The sequence below is a fragment of the Amia ocellicauda genome, chromosome 14 (genome assembly GCF_036373705.1).
Source record: "Amia ocellicauda isolate fAmiCal2 chromosome 14, fAmiCal2.hap1, whole genome shotgun sequence".
Lineage (NCBI taxonomy): Eukaryota > Metazoa > Chordata > Actinopteri > Amiiformes > Amiidae > Amia > Amia ocellicauda.
This window is the reverse complement of record NC_089863.1, coordinates 5,431,035-5,450,551: the sequence shown is the minus strand read 5'-3', so window position 1 is coordinate 5,450,551 and position 19,517 is coordinate 5,431,035. Positions and strand designations below refer to the sequence as shown.

The following is a 19,517-nucleotide window of genomic DNA, read 5'->3' as shown; positions in this document are numbered from 1 at the left end:
CGATGTAAACAAACTGGCTTTGGCCTCTCCAGCCAAAAAAAGTTTGCCATCCCTGCCCTAGAGGCTGCATTGTTTATATATAATATATTGTAAATCACCCAGGATAAGGGCTTCTGCTAAGAAATGTAGTAATTTAATAAAAATATCAAAATGCTTCAAGTGTCCTGTATTGATATTGCTTTTTCTCCTTAAACAAGTGTCTGTGTGTGTGTTTTATACACAGTACAAGCTCCAAGCATGTGTAGCGTTATGTTGGGTGTATTTGGATAAGAGCATTTGGGCTCTGAGCTGAAGCGCTGATCTAAAGAAGACCTCTCCCCCCCCCAAAGTTATCAGATTTCCTTAGCTCATCAGCTTGGAACTGGTTTGCATCAAAGTGACAGTTTTGGGGAGGATGGCACCGAGAAGAGGCCAAATAGTTTTGAATTCTGCTATGAGATGTCTGGAGAAAGGGGCCTGTAGGTGATAAAAGCTCTTTGAAGTGGATGAGAGCCGAAATCCCGACATAGAGCTACGAAGCCAGGCCAACCGGCATTTCCAAAAGATGGCATGGATTGACATCAGTCATAAATCAAGCCCCCCTCCAATAGGACACTGGGGGCTGAAACCGAAATCCAATCTCAAGAACTCAGGGACCAATCACCTATTGATCTGACAGACTATAAGGAACAGCAGACAGTCTCTCTCTCTCACCTGAACCAGTAACGAGAAGTTACCTGACATTAAATACTAACCTGCGTAGTTATTTAATATCTGACTAACAATACTAATGAGAGACTCACCTTCGTCTTACTAACCGGTATTGTAGTCAATGTGTTTATAACCTTTTTTGTTTAACGATTTGTGTTATCATACGCGATCCCATGGTCTTTGATTTGGTCACGGAAGTGATTTGTCTTTGATTTGTTGATCTAGAGTTGAATTTTAATTAGTTTTTCCCTTTTGTATAATTAGTGTAGTGCTACATTTAGTCTTTGTTTTGAATAAATTTGACAATTTATATCTTTGGAATTGGTGTCTGCGTCCAATTATTACAGAAATTGAGTTCTACAAGATTCCAGGATTCGTGATAAGGTGATACTATAAATTCACTTCTTTAATTGAAATTTATAAGTGTACCTTACGCTACACATGTTTGGTAATAAATTCTGATTTGTACTGAAGTACATGAAGTAATGCATCCAGTTACCAGCAGGGGACACTATAATACAATGGCTATAATACAAAAAGTATAAAAGATCTTCCAGGCTGATTGGTGATACTTTTTTTTTTAAATGGAGGTGTGTGTGTGTGTGAGACTGTCTGTGTCTGCACCGCATATGTGTGTGCCTGTTTGTGCATGTGTTTGGTCTGTGTGTGCATCTGCTGTATGACTGTGTGAGTGTGTGTGTAATTGAGTAATTGAGAGCTCTGTTGGAACAAAAGCCAGCAGGATAGGTGCTGCTCCAGGACCAGGATTGATGATAAAAATATTAATTATTAAAGAGATTGTTTTAGAGTCATTTATACTGTATATACACACACACAAGATGTTCTTGTTTTTAAAGATGGTGATAATTGTTATTAATATTAGTATTGATGTTATTGTAGTTTTAAATGACAGGACGTTAGTTAAATTTGAAACTCAGGCTCTGAGGGTTAAAACATGGTGGCTAATATCTGGCAGAATCAGGTGTGAAGTCTCTCTGCTGTCTCCCTCTTTGAGTCATCTCTCTCTCTCTCTGCTATCTCTCTGCTATCTCCCTCGTTCGAGGAATTGGACTCTGGCACTGCTGGCCGGGTGGGCTCCGTGCTCAGGGGGGACTGTTGTGTGTGTTGGGGGTGAGAGACTGGGCACAATGGCCTGACCCAATACCCCACAAACCCCTGCCCCCCAGTGTTCTGCCTTGTTCAAGTTGTCATGAAAGACACCGTGTCCTTTTTTAATATGGTATGATAAAAACAATTAAATCTGTTATTTCATTTTTCATGTGGCTTATTTGCAGATGCCTGTGTGAGCTGAGAAGGAAGTCTGTCGGGTGTGTGTGTGTGGACTGTAGTACAGGGCCCAGACAGGAGCTGTGTGGACTGTAGTACAGGGCCCGGACTGGAGCTGTGTGGACTATAGCACAGGGCCCGGACTGGAGCTGTGTGGTCTATTATACAGGGCCTGGACTGAAGCTGTGTGGACTATAGTACAGGGCCCGGACTGGAGCTGTGTGGACTATAGCATAGGGCCCAGACTGGAGTTGTGTGGACTATAGTACAGGGCCCGGACTGGAGCTGTGTGGACTATAGTACAGGGCCCGGACTGGAGCTGTGTGGACTATAGTACAGGGCCCGGACTGGAGCTGTTTGGACTATAGCATAGGGCCCAGACTGGAGTTGTGTGGACTATAGTACAGGGCCCGGACTGGAGCTGTGTGGACTATAGTACAGGGCCCGGACTGGAGCTGTGTGGACTATAGCATAGGGCCCAGACTGGAGTTGTGTGGACTATAGCATAGGGCCTGGACTGGAGCTGTGTGGACTATAGTACAGGGCCCGGACTGGAGCTGTGTGGTCTATAGTACAGGGCCCGGACTGGAGCTGTGTGGACTATAGTACAGGGCCCGGACTGGAGCTGTGTGGACTATTATACAGGGCCCGGACTGGAGCTGTGCGGACTGTAGTACAGGGCCCGGACTGGAGCTGTGTGGACTATAGCACAAGGCCCGGACTATAGTGACTGGGCTGTGTCAGTGGACTGGACTGGACTGGGTATATAGTGACTGGGCTGTGTGAGTGGACTGGACTGGACTATAGTGACTGGGCTGTGTGAGTGGACTGGACTGAACTATAGTGACTGCGCTGTGTGAGTGGACTGGACTGGGGCTATAGTGACAGGGCTGTGTGACTGGACTGGACTGGACTATAGTGACTGGGCTGTGTCACTGGATTGGACTGGGCTGTGTGAGTGGACTGGACTGGACTGGACTATAGTGACTGGGCTGTGTGAGTAGACTGGACTGGAATGGGGCTACAGTGACTGGGCTGTGTGAGTGGACTGTGTCTGGGAGTTGCACAGTGGTCAGGCGCTGAGAGGGTTAAGAGCGAGGGAGGTGATTATTTATTTATTTATTTATTTATTTTCCTTCCCTGGGGGACTCGGGTGTCAGTGACACATGCAGCACGACAGGAGATCTGTCAGAGAGAGGGAGAGAGAGAGAGAGGGGTAGAGAGGGAGGAGGCAGCTTGTCAGTCAGAATATCCTGACACCAGAGGTTAAACAGGAGTAAGCAGGACAGACATGTACTAACAGTAAGTAGGGAGTAAAGGAGGTTGGAGTAGCAGTGACAAAATGGAGTCTTCTCTAGCGTGACGATGTTGAGCGAGAGGGAGTGGACACACACGCACACACACACACACACACACTCACTAGCGCCGGCATGAGGATCTCGTAACTATCAGCCCAGGACGGCTCAGTAGTATTTCTTTCTGGGAGGAGGGGGTGGGGGTGGTAGGGGAGGGAGGAGAGACGGAGCGACAGAGTGTGGAAGAGACAGAAGGAAAGAGGAGACCCAAGTTCTTCCACCTGGGAGAGAGTGCTGGTTAGTGTGTGTGTGTGTTTGTGTTAAAGCGATCTAAAGTTTGTGTCTGTGTGTGTGGGTGTCTGTGTCTGGTTATATGTGTGTGTGTGTACACAGTGGACTGGTGTCAGCCTGTGTCTCTGAGTGCGTTGTAACGCTTCCTTTAAGTCTGTGTGTAGCAGTGTGGTTGAGTCAGTGCTGAAGTGGGTGTAGTGTGTCCCCTGTGTCTGTGTGTTGGGCAGTGTGTTATGCAGCCTGTGTATCACTGTTTTATTAGTGTGTGTGTGTGTGAGTGAGAGCACGTGTGTCATAGTGTGTTAGTCTTGGTGTCAGATGGGGGGCAGTTTGGCCTGTGTTTTAGTGTATGTTTGTCTGTGTGTTAGGGAGCGTAAAAGTCTGGAGTGTATGTGTGTGTGTGTGTGATTGGGTGTGGAGTCTATTGTCTGTCTTTCAGGATGAAGTTACAGTGATAGGAGATGAGAGCTGAGGTAGACTGACTCAGCAGAGAGAACGCACCACCAAGCACACATTCTCTCACACACACACACACACACACACTGACACACACCCACACACACACACACACTGACACACACACACACTGAAAAACACACACCACTAATACACACACTGACATAGATGCACAGGAAGCAACAGATTCAAGTTGGGCCATTTTGGGACTCCTGGGGCAGAGATCTGTGGGGGTTGGTGGGGGGTCCCAGAGTGAACCTCATAACGGTGGACTGCATTGACTGTACAACACACAGGAGCACACAGAACCCGCAGAGCCGCTCAGGAGCCGGCCGGGACAGACCCCAGTCGGGCCCCCCCGAGCCCAGGACACAGAGGTGAGTCTGGCGGCCCACAGCTTACAGGGTCCACTGTGTCAGAGTGACTGTGTCTCGGCAGGACCAGGGCTGAGTCCCTGCTGGACTGGCCTGTGTCTCTGCAAGACCAGGGCTGGAGACCCTGCTGCCCTTAAATGGGTTAACAGACCGAGACCAATAGTCAGAAAGCCCATCCCCTCGTTAGTGGTGAGGCTGCTAATTAGAAAATGAGCTGACTAGACAGGAGGCAGATAGGAGACCCCCCTAAACCCCTACCCTCACCCCTAACTGACCCTTTTCCAGCACTGGCGTCTGTTGCCAGTCCTGGGTGTTCTATATCGGACTGCCAGGCACACTCGTCTCACTGTCCCCCCACCCCCTCCTCACTCTCTCTTATTCTCTCATTCTCTTTTACAATTTTTCTGTCTCCCTTTCTCTTTGCTTCTTCATCTGGTGCTCTCTCTCCCTCCCTCTCTCTCTGTTACTCAGTGCAGTGTTAAAGTACCATAGTGTCTAGTGATTCACTCATTGTCTCTCTACATACCTCCCCCTCTCTCTCCCTCCCGTCCTTCCCTATTTTCCTCTCTCTCTCCCCTTCTTCCTCACATTCTCCCTATCCTTCCCTCTCTTCCTCTCCTTCTTTCCCACTCCCATTTCCTCTCCCTCTCTCTCCCACTCACTCTCTCTCTCTCACACTCTTCCTCCCTCTCTCTCCAGTATGCCAGAGCGCGTGCGGGTGTTTAAGGGCCAGTGTTACCACAGGCTGAAGCAGCGCTGCCTGCACAGGGGGACGCTGTTCCAGGACCCGCTCTTCCCTCCCTCTGCCGAATCGCTGTTCTACCGCCGTGCTCCGCCCCCCGGTCTCACCTGGAAGCGACCCAGGGTAGGGGTGGCCTTGACAAACTGACACACAGACACACTCACAGGCAAAAGGGGAGACAGACAAAGACAGACATCCCATGACAGACAAACACACGCTGCTTGACACACACACACCACACACAATTAAAGCCGCCCCACCTCAGCGAGGTTAATTAAAGGCTAGTTAAAGATAGGGGGGCCTAATTCCAGCCCTGCAGTTGGCCGTGCCTCAGCTGACACGGGCAGAAGTGTGGCGCGTGTGCGAGCTATTACTGACCGCACTGTTTACTTTAGGAGCATGGACAGGAATAACACACTGACGGGAGGGAGAGAGAAAGTGTGATGGAGGGAAAGATGGAGAGAGGGAGAGAAAGATGACAGGGAGTGTGAGTGTGTGTTTAAGTGTGTGGTATAGTGAGAGTGTGTGTAAGTGTGTGTCAGTGTGTTTAAGTGTGTGGTATAGTGAGTGTGTGTGTGTAAGTGTGTGTCAGTGTCAGTGTGTGTGTATTTGTGCGTGTGCATGTGTGTGTGTGTGTGCGTGGCAGTGTGTGTGTGTGTGTGTGTGTATTTCAGTGTGTTTAAGTGTGTGGTATAGTGAGTGTGTGTAAGTGTGTGTAAGTGTGTGTCAGTGTGTGTGCATGTGTGAGTGTCTATGTGTATTTATGTGTGTGTGTGTATTAAGCTGTCGATTAGTGCGTGACACTTGACTCTTGGTGTCAAGTGACTGTGCTCAGATACAGTCTGTAACTGCCCAGCTGACTGCACACACACACACATAGTACACAGACGCACACACACAGACACACACACACACACAGTACACACTGCACACACATGGCATTGATGTTTTGGCCCCGGGCCCATTCTCTAGTCTTTCATTTCATCCCTCTCTCCTACTTCCTCAGGACCTGTGTAAGGACCCCCGTCTGTTCGTGGATGGCATCAGCTCGCGCGACCTGCACCAGGGCAGTCTGGGTAACTGCTGGATGGTGGCGGCCACTTCCTGCCTGGCCACTGAGCCGTCGCTGTGGAAGAAGGTACAGAGGTCGGAGGGAGGGAGGGAGAAGAGGAGGAGGTGTAGAGAGAAAGGGGGTGAGGTGGGGAGAGGGAGATGAAGAGAAGGGGAGGGAGAGCTACGTTGACAGTGCCCCCCCTGGCAGGTGATCCCAGGCCACAGGGAGCAGGACTGGCACCCAAAGCGCCCGGACCTGTACGCTGGGATCTTCCACTTCCGGTTCTGGCGGCTCGGCCAGTGGACGGACGTGGTGGTGGACGACCGGCTGCCCGTTGGGCCGGACGGGCAGCTGCTCTTCTGCCGCTCCACCCACCCCCGCGAGTTCTGGAGTGCCCTCCTGGAGAAGGCCTATGCTAAGTGAGCCCCCCGAGTCCTGAGATCTCTCCCTTCTCCATTATCCCTTCTCCCTTCTCCTGTCTCCTCCTGTCGCCTGTCCCACGTCTGCTCTCTCGTATCCTGTCCATCTCCTCTCCCCTGTCTCCTCTCTTCTCTTAGAAAAAAATGTAATCATTGATAACTGATACTGACACACTGACTCTAGTATTGACCTCTGACCCCCCCCAACCTCTCACCTCCCACTTGACCCCCTCACCGCTCACCTCCCTCACTCTCAGGCTGAACGGCTGCTATGAGGCGCTGGAAGGGGGGAACACGGCGGAGGCCCTGGTTGACTTCACGGGGGGGGTGTCGGAGCCGCTCGTGCTGGACCGGGCCGGCCTGGCACGGCAGCCCCCCCTGCGCCGGGCCCTGTTCACCACGCTGAGCCGGGCCCACAGCCACCGCGCCCTCATCACCTGCTCCATCCGGGTCAGAGTCTCTCTGTCCCTCTCTATCAGGCTCTGTGCATCAGTTTCTGTGTGTCTCTGTGTGTCTCTGTGCTTCTCTGTGCGTCTGTGTGTGTCTCTGTGTGTTTCTGTGCGTCTCTGTGCTTCTCTGTGTGTCTGTGTTTGTCTCTGTGTGTCTCTGTGCGTCTCTGTGTGTCTCTGTGCTTCTCTGTGCATCTGTGTGTGTCTCTGTGTGTTTCTGTGCGTCTCTGTGCTTCTCTGTGTGTCTGTGTTTGTCTCTGTGTGTCTCTGTGCGTCTCTGTGTGTCTCTGTGTGTCTCTGTGCTTCTCTGTGCATCTGTGTGTGTCTCTGTGTGTTTCTGTGCGTCTCTGTGCTTCTCTGTGTGTCTCTGTGCTTCTCTATGCATCTGTGTGTGTCTCTGTGTGTCTCTGTGTGTCTCTGTGTGTCTCTGTGCGTCTGTGTGTGTCTCTGTGTGTTTCTGTGCGTCTCTGTGTGTCTGTGTGTGTTTCTGTGCGTCTCTGTGTGTCTCTGTGCGTCTGTGTGTCTGTGTGTGTCTCTGTGTGTCTCTGTGTGTCTCTGTGCGTCTGTGTGTGTCTGTGTGTGTCTCTGTGTGTCTCTGTGGGTCTCTGTGCTTCTCTGTGCCTCTCTGTGCCTCTCTGTGCGTCTCTGTGTGTCTCTATGCTTCTCTGTGCATCTGTGTGTGTCTCTGTGCTTCTCTGTGCATCTGTGTGTGTCTCTGTGTGTCTCTGTGCTGCTCTATGCATCTGTGTGTGTCTCTGTGTGTCTCTGTGCTTCTCTGTGTGTCTGTGTGTGTCTCTGTGCTTCTCTGTGCGTCTCTGTGGGTCTCTGTGGGTCTCTGTGCTTCTCTGTGCATCTGTGTGTGTCTCTGTGTGTCTCTGTGCTTCTCTGTGTGTCTGTGTGTGTCTCTGTGCTTCTCTGTGCGTCTCTGTGGGTCTCTGTGGGTCTCTGTGCTTCTCTGTGCATCTGTGTGTGTCTCTGTGTGTCTCTGTGCATCTGTGTGCATCTGTGTGTGTCTCTGTGCTTCTCTGTGTGTGTCTGTGCTTCTCTGTGCTTCTCTGTGCGTCTCTGTGTGATTCTGTGCGTCTCTGTGCTTCTCTGTGTGTCTCTGTGCTACTCTATGCATCTGTGTGTGTCTCTGTGTGTCTCTGTGCTTCTCTGTGTGTCTCTGTGTGTCTCTGTGCTGCTCTATGCATCTGTGTGTGTCTCTGTGTGTCTCTGTGGGTCTCTGTGTGTCTCTATGCTTCTCTGTGCATCTGTGTGTGTCTCTGTGTGTCTCTGTGCATCTGTGTGTGTCTCTGTGTGTCTCTGTGCATCTCTGTGCATCTGTGTGTGTCTCTGTGCTTCTCTGTGTGTGTCTGTGCTTCTCTGTGCTTCTCTGTGCGTCTCTGTGTGATTCTGTGCGTCTCTGTGCTTCTCTGTGTGTCTCTGTGCTTCTCTATGCATCTGTGTGTGTCTCTGTGTGTCTCTGTGCTTCTCTGTGTGTCTGTGTGTGTCTCTGTGTGTCTCTGTGGGTCTCTGTGCTTCTCTGTGCGTCTCTGTGCCTCTCTGTGCGTCTCTGTGTGTCTCTGTGCTTCTCTGTGTGTCTGTGTTTGTCTCTGTGTGTCTCTGTGGGTCTCTGTGTGTCTCTATGCTTCTCTGTGCATCTGTGTGTGTCTCTGTGCTTCTCTGTGTGTCTGTGTTTGTCTCTGTGTGTCTCTGTGGGTCTCTGTGTGTCTCTATGCTTCTCTGTGCAACTGTGTGTGTCTCTGTGCTTCTCTGTGCATCTCTGTGGGTCTCTGTGGGTCTCTGTGCTTCTCTGTGCATCTGTGTGTGTCTCTGTGTGTCTCTGTATGTCTCTGTGTGTCTCTGTGCATCTGTGTGTGTCTCTGTGTTTCTCTGTGCATCTGTGTGTGTCTCTGTGCTTCTCTGTGTGTGTCTGTGCTTCTCTGTGCTTCTCTGTGCTTCTCTGTGTGTCTGTGATTGTCTCTGTGTGTCTCTGTGGGTCTATGTGTGTCTCTATGCTTCTCTGTGCATCTGTGTGTGTCTCTGTGCTTCTCTGTGCATCTGTGTGTGTCTCTGTGCTTCTCTGTGCGTCTCTGTGGGTCTCTGTGGGTCTCTGTGCTTCTCTGTGCATCTGTGTGTGTCTCTGTGTGTCTCTGTGCTTCTCTGTGTGTCTGTGTGTGTCTCTGTGCTTCTCTGTGCGTCTCTGTGGGTCTCTGTGGGTCTCTGTGCTTCTCTGTGCATCTGTGTGTGTCTCTGTGTGTCTCTGTGCATCTGTGTGCATCTGTGTGTGTCTCTGTGCTTCTCTGTGTGTGTCTGTGCTTCTCTGTGCTTCTCTGTGCGTCTCTGTGTGATTCTGTGCGTCTCTGTGCTTCTCTGTGTGTCTCTGTGCTTCTCTATGCATCTGTGTGTGTCTCTGTGTGTCTCTGTGCTTCTCTGTGTGTCTGTGTGTGTCTCTGTGTGTCTCTGTGTGTCTCTGTGGGTCTCTGTGCTTCTCTGTGCGTCTCTGTGCCTCTCTGTGCGTCTCTGTGGGTCTCTGTGGGTCTCTGTGCTTCTCTGTGCATCTGTGTGTGTCTCTGTGTGTCTCTGTATGTCTCTGTGTGTCTCTGTGCATCTGTGTGTGTCTCTGTGTTTCTCTGTGCATCTGTGTGTGTCTCTGTGCTTCTCTGTGTGTGTCTGTGCTTCTCTGTGCTTCTCTGTGCTTCTCTGTGTGTCTGTGTTTGTCTCTGTGTGTCTCTGTGGGTCTATGTGTGTCTCTATGCTTCTCTGTGCATCTGTGTGTGTCTCTGTGTGTCTCTGTGCATCTGTGTGTGTCTCTGTGCTTCTCTGTGCGTCTCTGTGGGTCTCTGTGGGTCTCTGTGCTTCTCTGTGCATCTGTGTGTGTCTCTGTGTGTCTCTGTGCTTCTCTGTGTGTCTGTGTGTGTCTCTGTGCTTCTCTGTGCGTCTCTGTGGGTCTCTGTGGGTCTCTGTGCTTCTCTGTGCATCTGTGTGTGTCTCTGTGTGTCTCTGTGTGTCTCTGTGCTTCTCTGTGTGTCTGTGTGTGTCTCTGTGCTTCTCTGTGCATCTGTGTGTGTCTCTGTGCTTCTCTGTGCATCTGTGTGTGTCTCTGTGCTTCTCTGTGTGTGTCTGTGCTTCTCTGTGCTTCTCTGTGCGTCTCTGTGTGTCTCGGTGTGTCTCTGGGCTTCTCTGTGCGTCTCTGTGTGTCTCGGTGTGTCTCTGTGTGTCTGTATGCGTCTCTGTGCGTCTCTGTGTGTCTCTGTGCTTCTCTGTGCTTCTCTGTGTGTCTGTGTTTGTCTCTGTGTGTCTCTGTGGGTCTCTGTGTGTCTCTATGCTTCTCTGTGCATCTGTGTGTGTCTCTGTGCTTCTCTGTGCATCTGTGTGTGTCTCTGTGCTTCTCTGTGCGTCTCTGTGGGTCTCTGTGCATCTGTGTGTGTCTCTGTGTTTCTCTGTGTATCTGTGTGTGTCTCTGTGCTTCTCTGTGCATCTGTGTGTGTCTCTGTGTTTCTCTGTGCATCTGTGTGTGTCTCTGTGCTTCTCTGTGCATCTGTGTGTGTCTCTGTGTGTCTCTGTATGTCTCTGTGTGTCTCTGTCCATCTGTGTGTGTCTCTGTGTTTCTCTGTGCATCTGTGTGTGTCTCTGTGCTTCTCTGTGTGTGTCTGTGCTTCTCTGTGCTTCTCTGTGCGTCTCTGTGTGTCTCTGTGTGTCTCTGTGTGTCTCTGTGGGTCTCTGTGTGTCTCTATGCTTCTCTGTGCATCTGTGTGTGTCTCTGTGCTTCTCTGTGCATCTGTGTGTGTCTCTGTGCTTCTCTGTGCATCTGTGTGTGTCTCTGTGCTTCTCTGTGGATCTCTGTGGGTCTCTGTGGGTCTCTGTGCTTCTCTGTGCATCTGTGTGTGTCTCTGTGTGTCTCTGTATGTCTCTGTGTGTCTCTGTGCATCTGTGTGTGTCTCTGTGTTTCTCTGTGCATCTGTGTGTGTCTCTGTGCGTCTCTGTGCGTCTCTGTGTGTCTCTGTGCTTCTCTGTGCATCTCTGTGCGTCTCTGTGCTTCTCTGTGCTTCTTTTTGTGTCTCTGTCAGTCTTTAAAAAATGATTTCAGAAAGGACAGCTTTGGTCTGGTCAGTCACTATAAATCTCTGTACTGATCTCCCTGTTTCTCCACTCCTTCACCTCTCCCATCCCTCTCTCACTTCCCCACTCCCCCTTCATCCGCTCCTTTCCCTTGCACCCTCTCTCCCCTCTTTCCTGTCTCCGTCCTCTATCTCTCTTGGTCTGTCTGTCTGTCTGTGCCCCAGCCTGGCGAGGGTGAGAGTGTGGAGTCCGTGCTGCCCTGTGGGCTGGTGCGGGGCCACGCGTACGGAGTGACGGCGCTGCGGCGGGTGCGTCTAGGCCGGGGGGGGCTGGGCCTCCTCAACCTGCCCCCCCGCCTCCACATGATCCGCATGAGGAACCCCTGGGGCACAGCCGACTGGAACGGCGCCTGGGGACACGGGTGAGACACTGACTGGGCTGTATACTCTAATAGAGTCTGGGCTGTATATTGTATTATAGACAGGCTATATACCATAATAGAGACTGGGCTATATACAGTAATAGAGACTATGCTGTATACTGATGTATTAACCCTATAATGAGTTTGTGTATTAGCCTGCTATTCGACAGTGTGTATTTGCCCTTTAATGACAGTGTGTGCATTATCCCCCTAAACCAACATGTGTGGGTTTGCCCTGTAATGCCAGTGTGTACATTAGCCCACTAACCAACAGTGTGTATTAGCCCTGTAATGACAGTGTGTGTTTGCCCTTTAATGACAGTGTGAGCATTAGCCCCCTAAGTGACAGTGTGTGTTTGCCCTTTAATGACAGTGTGCAACAGTGGTACTATTTCTGTAAAATATTAGCCCTGTAATAACATCCATCTGTGTATTAGCCCTGTAATGACAGTGTGTGTTTACCATGTAATAACAGTGTGTGTGTGTGTGTACCAGACCTCTATTAATCTCTGTATGTCTGGTGCACCCTGCAGGTCCCCCGAGTGGCAGCAGGTGAGCCGGAGCGAGCGGGAAAAGATGGGCGTCACTGTGAGGGACGACGGAGAGTTCTGGTAACGGCTCCTTCGCTTCCTCCTCCTCTTCCTCCTCTTCCTCCCAGCGCTCCTGCTTTGCGAGGCAGTGTGGAGCTCCATGAGTTCAGACACTATTGCTGTTGTTATCATCGTCTCTCTCTGTATCCTAGCTGTATGCTGTCCTCTTGGTAAAACTGAGCGGTGAATTTTTAACGATGGTTAAAGTCATGTGTACAGACTCTCCCTCCCTGTCCCCTCTCCCTTGCCCCTCCTGCCTCACTCCCTTCTTACCTTCCCACTCTCTTCATCTCCTTCTCTCCTTTCCCTCCTCTCTGTTCCTCCTCCTCTTCCTTCCCTCCATCCTCTTCTGCCCTCTCCCCCGCACTCCCACTCCCCGACTCTCCTCCACCTCCTACCCCACTCGCCGCCTCCTCCACTCTCCCTCCCCGTCCCCCCTCAGGATGGAGTTTGATGACTTCTGCCGGTTCTTCACGGACGTGGTGGTGTGCCGGCGCATGGGGAGGGCACTGCTGTGCCCACGGCCCAGCTGGAGGGAGGCCCGCAGCTACGGGGAGTGGGCGGAGGAGAGCCAGGGAGGGGGAGGGGACCAGGGCGGGCGCTGCGGGGGCTGCATCAACAACCGGGACACCTTCCTGAACAACCCCCAGGTAAACAAAGCCTGGGGGGAGGGGAGAGAGGAGAGGGAGAGGGCAGGGAGAAGGGGAGGGTGGGGCAGGGAGGAGGGAGGGAAGAGGGAACAGGAGGAAGGAGAGGGAGGAAGAATCTGGGGAGAGTGACACACAGACAAGGGAGAGTGTGAGATACAGTAGCTAACTGTAATAACTCCCTCCATCTCTCTCTCTCTCTCTCTCTCTCTCTCTCTCCTCAGTTCATGTTTGATGTCCAGAGAGAGGGGGACGAGGTGCTGATTTGTCTCCAGCAGGAGGACAAGCGAGCGCAGAGGAGAGAGGGAGCAGGGGAGAACCTGCCCATAGGGTTTGAAGTGCTGAAGGTGAGAGGGAGGGAGGGGGGGGTTCTGTGGATCTTTGTGTGTCTCTCTGTTCATCTGTCTCTCTCTACGCATCTCTCTATGTGTCTCACTGTCTCTCTTTTTGTGTCTGTCTCTCCATCTCTGTGTGTGTCTCTCTCTCTGTGTCTCATTGTTTGTCTCTCTCTCTGTGTCTCATTGTGCGTCTCTCTCTCTGTGTCCCTGTGTCTCTCTGCGCATCTCTCTCTGTGTCTCTCTGTGTCTCATTGTGTGTGTCTCTCTGTGTCCCTGCGACTCTCTGTGCATCTCTCTCTGTCTCTCTTTCTGTGTCTGTCTCTCTCTCTGTACCTGTGTGTCTCTGTGCGCCTCTCTCTGTCTCTCTGTCTGTCTCTCTCTCTGTGTCCCTGCATCTCTCTGTGCGTCTCTCTGTGTCTCTGTCTGTGTCTCAGTGTGTGTCTCTCTCTCTGTGTCCCTGTGTCTCTCTGTGCGTCTCACTGTGTCTCAGTCTCTCTCTCTATCTCTGTCTCCCCCAGGTGGAGATGAACAGGCAGTGCAGGGTGCGCAGCGTGTGTGAGCAGGCCATCAGCTCAGTGTACATGGACTCGCGCAGCGTGTTCCTGCGGGCCGAGCTCAGCCAGGGCCGCCACGTCATCGTCCCCACGACCTTTAACCCCGGGGGCACGGGCCGCTTCCTGCTGCGCCTCTTCACCGAGACCCATGCCAACCTCCGGTGTGTCTGTGTGTGTCTGCTTGGGTCTCTGTGCCTCTTTTAGTCCGTCTCTCCCCCTGTGTGTATCTGACATGGTGTCCCTCAATCACTTTTATTCCACACAGCCATCCATTATTTTCTCTCTGTGTCTCTCTCTGTCTCACAGGGAGCTGAAGGACGAGCTGCCCCCCTCCTCAGTGTGGTGTTGCTGTGTGACCCCCGCCTGCCGTGTTACCACAGTGAACCTGCGCCGTGCCAATGGACTTGGAGTGCCCAAGTGCAAGGGTGAGTGTCTCTCTCTCTCTCTCTCTCTCTCTCTCTCTCTCTCTCTCTCTCTCTCTCTCCCTCCACTCTCTCTCTCCCTCTCTTTCATATTCAGACTATCTCTATTGGCTCCAGAGTTGCTAAAGCATTTGAGACATACAGGTGTTAGACGTTCAAACTCTCCCTCTCCCCATCTTCCTCCCCGTCTCTCTCTCCCCATCTCTCTCCATCTCCCTCTCTCTCTCTCTCTCTCTCTCATTCTCAGATTCAAATTCAAGGTGCTTTATTGGCATGACCAGAAATAAGTATTGCCAAACCAATGGTGACAGAACAAAGTTTCAAAACATGTACATTTCCATACATACATGTGTATGGCAAACAATTAACCGATTAATTTAAATTAGTAAAATTAAACAATAATTCAGAGAAACATAAAATGAATGCTGATAATAATAATTGGGTGTAGCATAGGTGTCATTGCCTGTGTCCAGGCATGTCCCCTGTGTGAGTGGACTGAGTGTCAACTGTGTCCCTCAGGCTGTGGCAGGCAGCTGGATACTGGGCTGCCAGTAATATGCAGCTGGTCTCCTCTCCCAGAAGGACTGGCACTTTCTCGGAGTCTGGCAGGTCTCTTATAGCGATCTGCTATTTTGGGGAAAAATTGTGCTCGTAAATGTTTTTCACATTGTAGAATAAAGTGCATCTCTCTATCTCTCTATCTCTCTCTCTCTCTCTCTGTGCCTCCCTGCCCTGCAGCCCCTGACGTGTTTGCCGTGCTGCGCTGTGAGGGCAGTGTGGTGAGGTCTCGCGTGTTCAGGGCCGCCAGTGCCCCGGAGTTCAACCTCAGAGCCATCTTCTATAGGAGGGACCCTGAGAGGCACATCAGCGTGGAGGTGGTGGCCCTGTGGCGTGCACGCGCACACACACACACACTGACACAGAGCGCACGTCTACTCCTACGTGTACAGTGTGTGTGTGTGTGTGTCCAATGTTACATGGCAGTTGTCTGTATGTGTGTCTCAGTGTCTGTCTGTGTCCCTGTGTGTGTGTGTGTGTGTGTGTCTTCATGTTTGTGCATCAATGACCCAGTTGTTTCCACATATAAATTGTATTGTGTGTGTTTCTGTGTGTATATGTGTGTGCTCCACTACATACAAAGTAATTTGTGTATATGTTTATATTCTGTATTTGCCACCTACATGTGTGTGTATGCGTCTCAGGTGTGGGCACGAGGGCGGCTGACGGACTCCTTGCTGGGCTGTGTCCGCGTGCCGGCCTGGGACCAGGAGAAAGGGCGCAGCCGGGTGATGGACCTGCTGGACGGCCAATCGCAGCACCGAGCCAGGGGGCGTGTCTACATCGAGACCTCCTCTAGCGAGTGTCTGACCGACCTGTGAGCTGCCCCCGGTGGACACGGACGCACCCTGCAGCCACCCAGCCCAGCCCAGCCCAGCGCTGAGGGCCCAAGATCTGACTGGATCAGGTGTGAGAAGGACGGAGCTACTGGAACAGCAAGGAACAACTATGGGATTATAGTACAGTACAATACACTGCAGTACAGCACAGTACACTACTCTACACACTACAGGCTTGAAGTCCAGCAGCCCCCTCTGCTGGCCTGAACCGCACATTGCGCCCTCCCATTCCAGCACAGTGGAGAGCTGGGGGCCGAGCAGCGTGGCTCCGGGGCCGCTTCTGTGTCTAGTGGTCTTGTCCCCTCCAGCGAATTAAACCCTTATAACGGAGCGGTTCGTTCTCTCTGTCATCAACCTGCACTGGAGTAAGAGTCTGGACAGAAAATGGCATAAGGCTCATGAACTCTCCCACAAACAGACCGACTGCAGTGATGTTTACGTGGGGCGAGGCCACTTTTCCATACGAACTCCTCCAAGAAACACGGAAATGCAGCAGGACAAAGTCAAAGAGCCAATCACAGCCTCCCATGCCATACAACCGGTTTGTGATTGGAGCACAGGTCACACAGGTTTAATTGACAACCCCAGCTGAGAATGTACGGAGAGCTAAACGTTTCAATTGAGCTCTGTCCCACCCCTGTGCGATCCCGATTAGTCACACAGGTGGTCGTTAGAATAAATGTGATTGATTGATTTGTCAGTTTGTTTTTCTTCGTTCTTTGAAACAGGTGTCTTGAGAATTAAAAATGGTAAGGTTAATTTTTTATTAATCAATTGATGTGTGAATGTAGATATTCTTGGTGGAATTTGCAGACATAGTCAGTAAGCGGGGGAAAGAAGGTTAAGTGGGTAAAGGTAAATAGAGTAGGTAGGTTAAGTAGGTAAAGTAAGTAAATTCTGTGAATACTGCCAAAAACAACATTCTTGTGAATGGATGGACACCAAGAATACAGGACAGAGCACTGACACAAAACTCTGAACAAACGACACTCTTATTGGATTAAATAAGCGCCACATTAGTGACCAGAGAAATCGCTTAGAAAAATAAGAAAACTAAAATCACAATGATCCTCCACTCGTATTTTCTACTTTAGGTGAAACAGTTTTATTTAGTTATGATAATGTCATCTCACTTGTCAACGCCAGGACACTTTGGCAACCAGTGACACAAAGTCTTAATTCGTGGACATCTCCGTATGAGGAAATGGGTCAACGGGTTCGAATTGAAGCCGCGCTCCACTAGCTTGGCATCCGTTTCCCGTTTGTTCTGGGACTTTGTTCGCCGATTCAGTCCTGCTCGATCTTATAGACGACGTAGGTGAGGTCGTCCTGGTACTTCTCGTTGGCGGGCCGGAAGTCCTCGATCAGAGCCCGGTACTCCTGGAGCACCAGGTCCAGGTTTCTCTTCTCCACGGCCCCCAGGATGGCGCTGATCAGCACGTCCACGCCGAGCCCTATGAGGCCCACGGCGACGTTGGCCAGCATGCAGGTCCCCACCTTGCCCAGTACTGCCACCATGCGCGTCAGGATGCGGCCATCCATGATGCACGCGGTCAGCATGAGGCACGCCTTGCCCTGCAGCACTTCCAGGGTGGCCTTGCTGCTGGTCTCCAGGGTGCGGATCTTCTCCGAGATGGGCGTGGTGGTGCAGAGCAGGCGCTCGTACACGGCTGGCTCCAGCCGCTCCCGCAGGGCCCGTTCCACCGGCTCCACCTCGCGCTGGACCCGCCGGATGCAGTCCACCAGGGCCCGGCAGTTGTCCTTGACCGTGGCCTTCTCGTCCAGCTCGAGGGGCTCCAGGCTGCAGCCCATCCTGGCGTTGAGCGCCTTCAGCAGCCGGTTGGTGACCCTGAAGGCGCTCCTCAGGCCCTCCAGGAACTGCTGGCTCAGCCGGTACACCTCCTCCCTCTTGCGCTCATTCTCGGGGTAGAGGATGTCGGTCCAGGACATGGTGGCGCTGACTCGGCTGGATAGAAAATAATTATGATAATTAAATAATCTGAATGGACGTGATGGGGAAATAATTTGTCTGAAGGGGTGAGTGTGTGTGGAGGGGTTCCTGAGAGGCAGGACCTGTGTCTCTTCTCCCCACAGTGAGCCAAAAACAACAGGTGTGTTGAGCCCTTGATTAATTACCCGTGTGTGTGATCGTGTGGGGGAGTGTGTGTGTGTGTGTGTGTGTGTGTGTGTGAGAGTGAGTGATCGTGTGGGGCTGGGTGGATATGTGTGTGAGTGTGTGTATCCATGTACCTGACTGAATCACTGCAAGCGATTTGGTCAGTTGGTCAGCTGTCCTTCTGCACTTGTGTGGTCTGCTGTTCAAATAGAGAGAGAGAGAGAGAGAGAGAGAGAGAGAGAGAGAGAGAGAGAGAGAGAGAATGGTGAGCGTGAGACAAACATAGAACGAGAGAGAGTAAACAAACTGAGACAGGGAGGGGTCTGGGGATTGGGGCGGAAACCCGTCAGTAATGAATTTGGTCTGAACTCTGGCTGTCTCATCCTGTCACGCTATCTTTCAGTGTTTTTATTTAGTATCTTGCACTGCCTGCCGGAATTCCCCGAGCCAGGCGTTCAGCAGCCCAGATCAGCTGAAGCAAATTTCCCCTTCTGAGCATATTGTACTTGTTTGCCCCTGTATAAAGGTTCCCCATTAACAGGCCAATGGCTGCTGATATTGACTCTCTCACGCTTCTACCGGCTGTGTCCTACACAGGTTGTATATCTGCAGGCTTATTTTACATGCCAAATATACTGTAAGACCCCTTAATAAAAAAATCCATTAAGGACAAATTAAATGACATTGCAATTATTAGTATAGAGTTTAGCTAACAGAATGGACATACTTACTTTGAAAACGACTTTTGGGCAAAAATACAAAAAATAAGTTTGTATAAGCCAAATTCTCTAAAAGTAAACTACTTCATATTATTATTATTATTAATGTAGGCAAAATCATTTCCATGGAAGTAGATCATTGCCGCTGCACAAAACTACATTTTCTGATAGCGCACAGACAACAAAAAACCACCACCACCAACAACAAAGCAAAACTGTACTTAAAAGTGGTCAATTACAGCTTTAATTCTTAAAATATTTCGAGCAAGGTAGAATGAAGAAAAAAAAAATCTACTCGACTCACTGCTTTAAAATCAAGCCAGACATGTAAGCAATCCGGAGACTGACTGGCTGATTGATTAATTGATCGGGTGATTGATTCCACCAGGTGTGTATGTCCACGTGGTGTAAAAGCACGGCGCAAAACAGTGGCGCTCAGATCAGATCCCCCCCATTAATGCCATTAAAGCAGCCATCGAGAGCAGGGTCGCTACTTACCGAGCTCTGCCTCAGTGTCTCTCCGGCGCCCCGGTCTCTCTGCTGTCTGAGCCGCCGCCGCAGCTGCCGGGGTTCCTGGAAGTCACATGACTCGCTGTCAGCCTTGGAGGAAAGCAGCAGGTTAAACTGCAATTTACCCTGATCTGACCGTAACAGTGCATCACATACATTAATGAATATGAGAAATAAGCGAACTGTACTGGGGTGGTGGTATTAATAATATAATGATAATTATAATAAATATTTGAATACAGATAGTATAATAAAAAGGAAGACAATAATAATTGAAGAAGCATGATTGTTATGGGGGCTGTTGTATCATATTGAGAAATATTCCATTACCGACCATGGTTATAGCACTGAGAGCTACTTAAAGAGTATGGTATATATTCAATTGTGGTAAATAATATTTAATATCCTTTACCTCTTATTACTATAGTAAGGCTGGTAATAGTGATAATAATAATACAAAAAATAGATTTTCTGAGTGGCTGTTGTGTCATATGAAATGCAGTGGCGGTTCTAAGGGGGGGGTAGTGCCCCAGTGACAGCAAGCTTGCCTCCCCCGTGGCCCCCCCCACTAACATCGTGGACAAAACACCGCCAGCACCCAAACCCCCCGATGGCTCACCTAATATTACAACTGGCCCCAGCTATGCCCCCCCAGATGAAAGGGGGCTAGAACCACCACTGATGACATGAAAAGTAAGTGGG

At 50.7% G+C, this 19,517-nt stretch overlaps 2 protein-coding genes across 3 annotated transcripts; one reads left to right on the top strand and one right to left on the bottom strand.

The window, feature by feature from the left end:
* Positions 1-5,093: 5,093 nt before the first annotated feature.
* LOC136768435 (calpain-5) lies at positions 5,094-16,417 on the top strand. The gene is made up of 12 exons (XM_066722653.1): positions 5,094-5,258; positions 6,142-6,273; positions 6,397-6,608; positions 6,866-7,058; positions 11,326-11,522; positions 12,056-12,133; positions 12,555-12,762; positions 12,984-13,106; positions 13,616-13,812; positions 13,958-14,076; positions 14,812-14,948; positions 15,276-16,417. Exons 1-12 carry the CDS (start codon positions 5,094-5,096, stop codon positions 15,450-15,452), a joined length of 1,938 nt encoding a protein of 645 aa, XP_066578750.1. The 3' UTR covers positions 15,453-16,417.
* A 134-nt stretch (positions 16,418-16,551) lies between these two features.
* On the bottom strand, positions 16,552-18,893 carry LOC136768416 (single-pass membrane and coiled-coil domain-containing protein 3). 2 transcript variants are annotated; one of them, XM_066722625.1, is made up of 3 exons: positions 18,804-18,893; positions 17,721-17,785; positions 16,552-17,436 (listed from the first exon to the last, which is right to left on the bottom strand). In XM_066722625.1, exon 3 carries the CDS (start codon positions 17,418-17,420, stop codon positions 16,758-16,760), a length of 663 nt encoding a protein of 220 aa, XP_066578722.1. In that variant the 5' UTR covers positions 17,421-17,436; positions 17,721-17,785; positions 18,804-18,893; the 3' UTR covers positions 16,552-16,757. The 2 variants fall into 2 exon arrangements, with proteins under 2 accessions (XP_066578722.1, XP_066578723.1); XM_066722626.1 differs by having other exon boundaries at positions 17,721-17,782.
* Positions 18,894-19,517: the final 624 nt, after the last annotated feature.

Excerpts from the sequence above, each read along its gene's own strand:
- LOC136768435 (XM_066722653.1), top strand. The coding sequence starts at position 5,094 with ATGCCAGAGCGCGTGCGGGTGTTTAAGGGCCAGTGTTACCACAGGCTG. Across the intron at positions 5,259-6,141 it reads TCACCTGGAAGCGACCCAGG|GACCTGTGTAAGGACCCCCG; the intron begins GTAGGGGTGGCC and ends CTACTTCCTCAG. Across the intron at positions 6,274-6,396 it reads AGCCGTCGCTGTGGAAGAAG|GTGATCCCAGGCCACAGGGA; the intron begins GTACAGAGGTCG and ends CCCCCCTGGCAG.
- LOC136768416 (XM_066722625.1), bottom strand. The coding sequence starts at position 17,420 with ATGTCCTGGACCGACATCCTCTACCCCGAGAATGAGCGCAAGAGGGAG.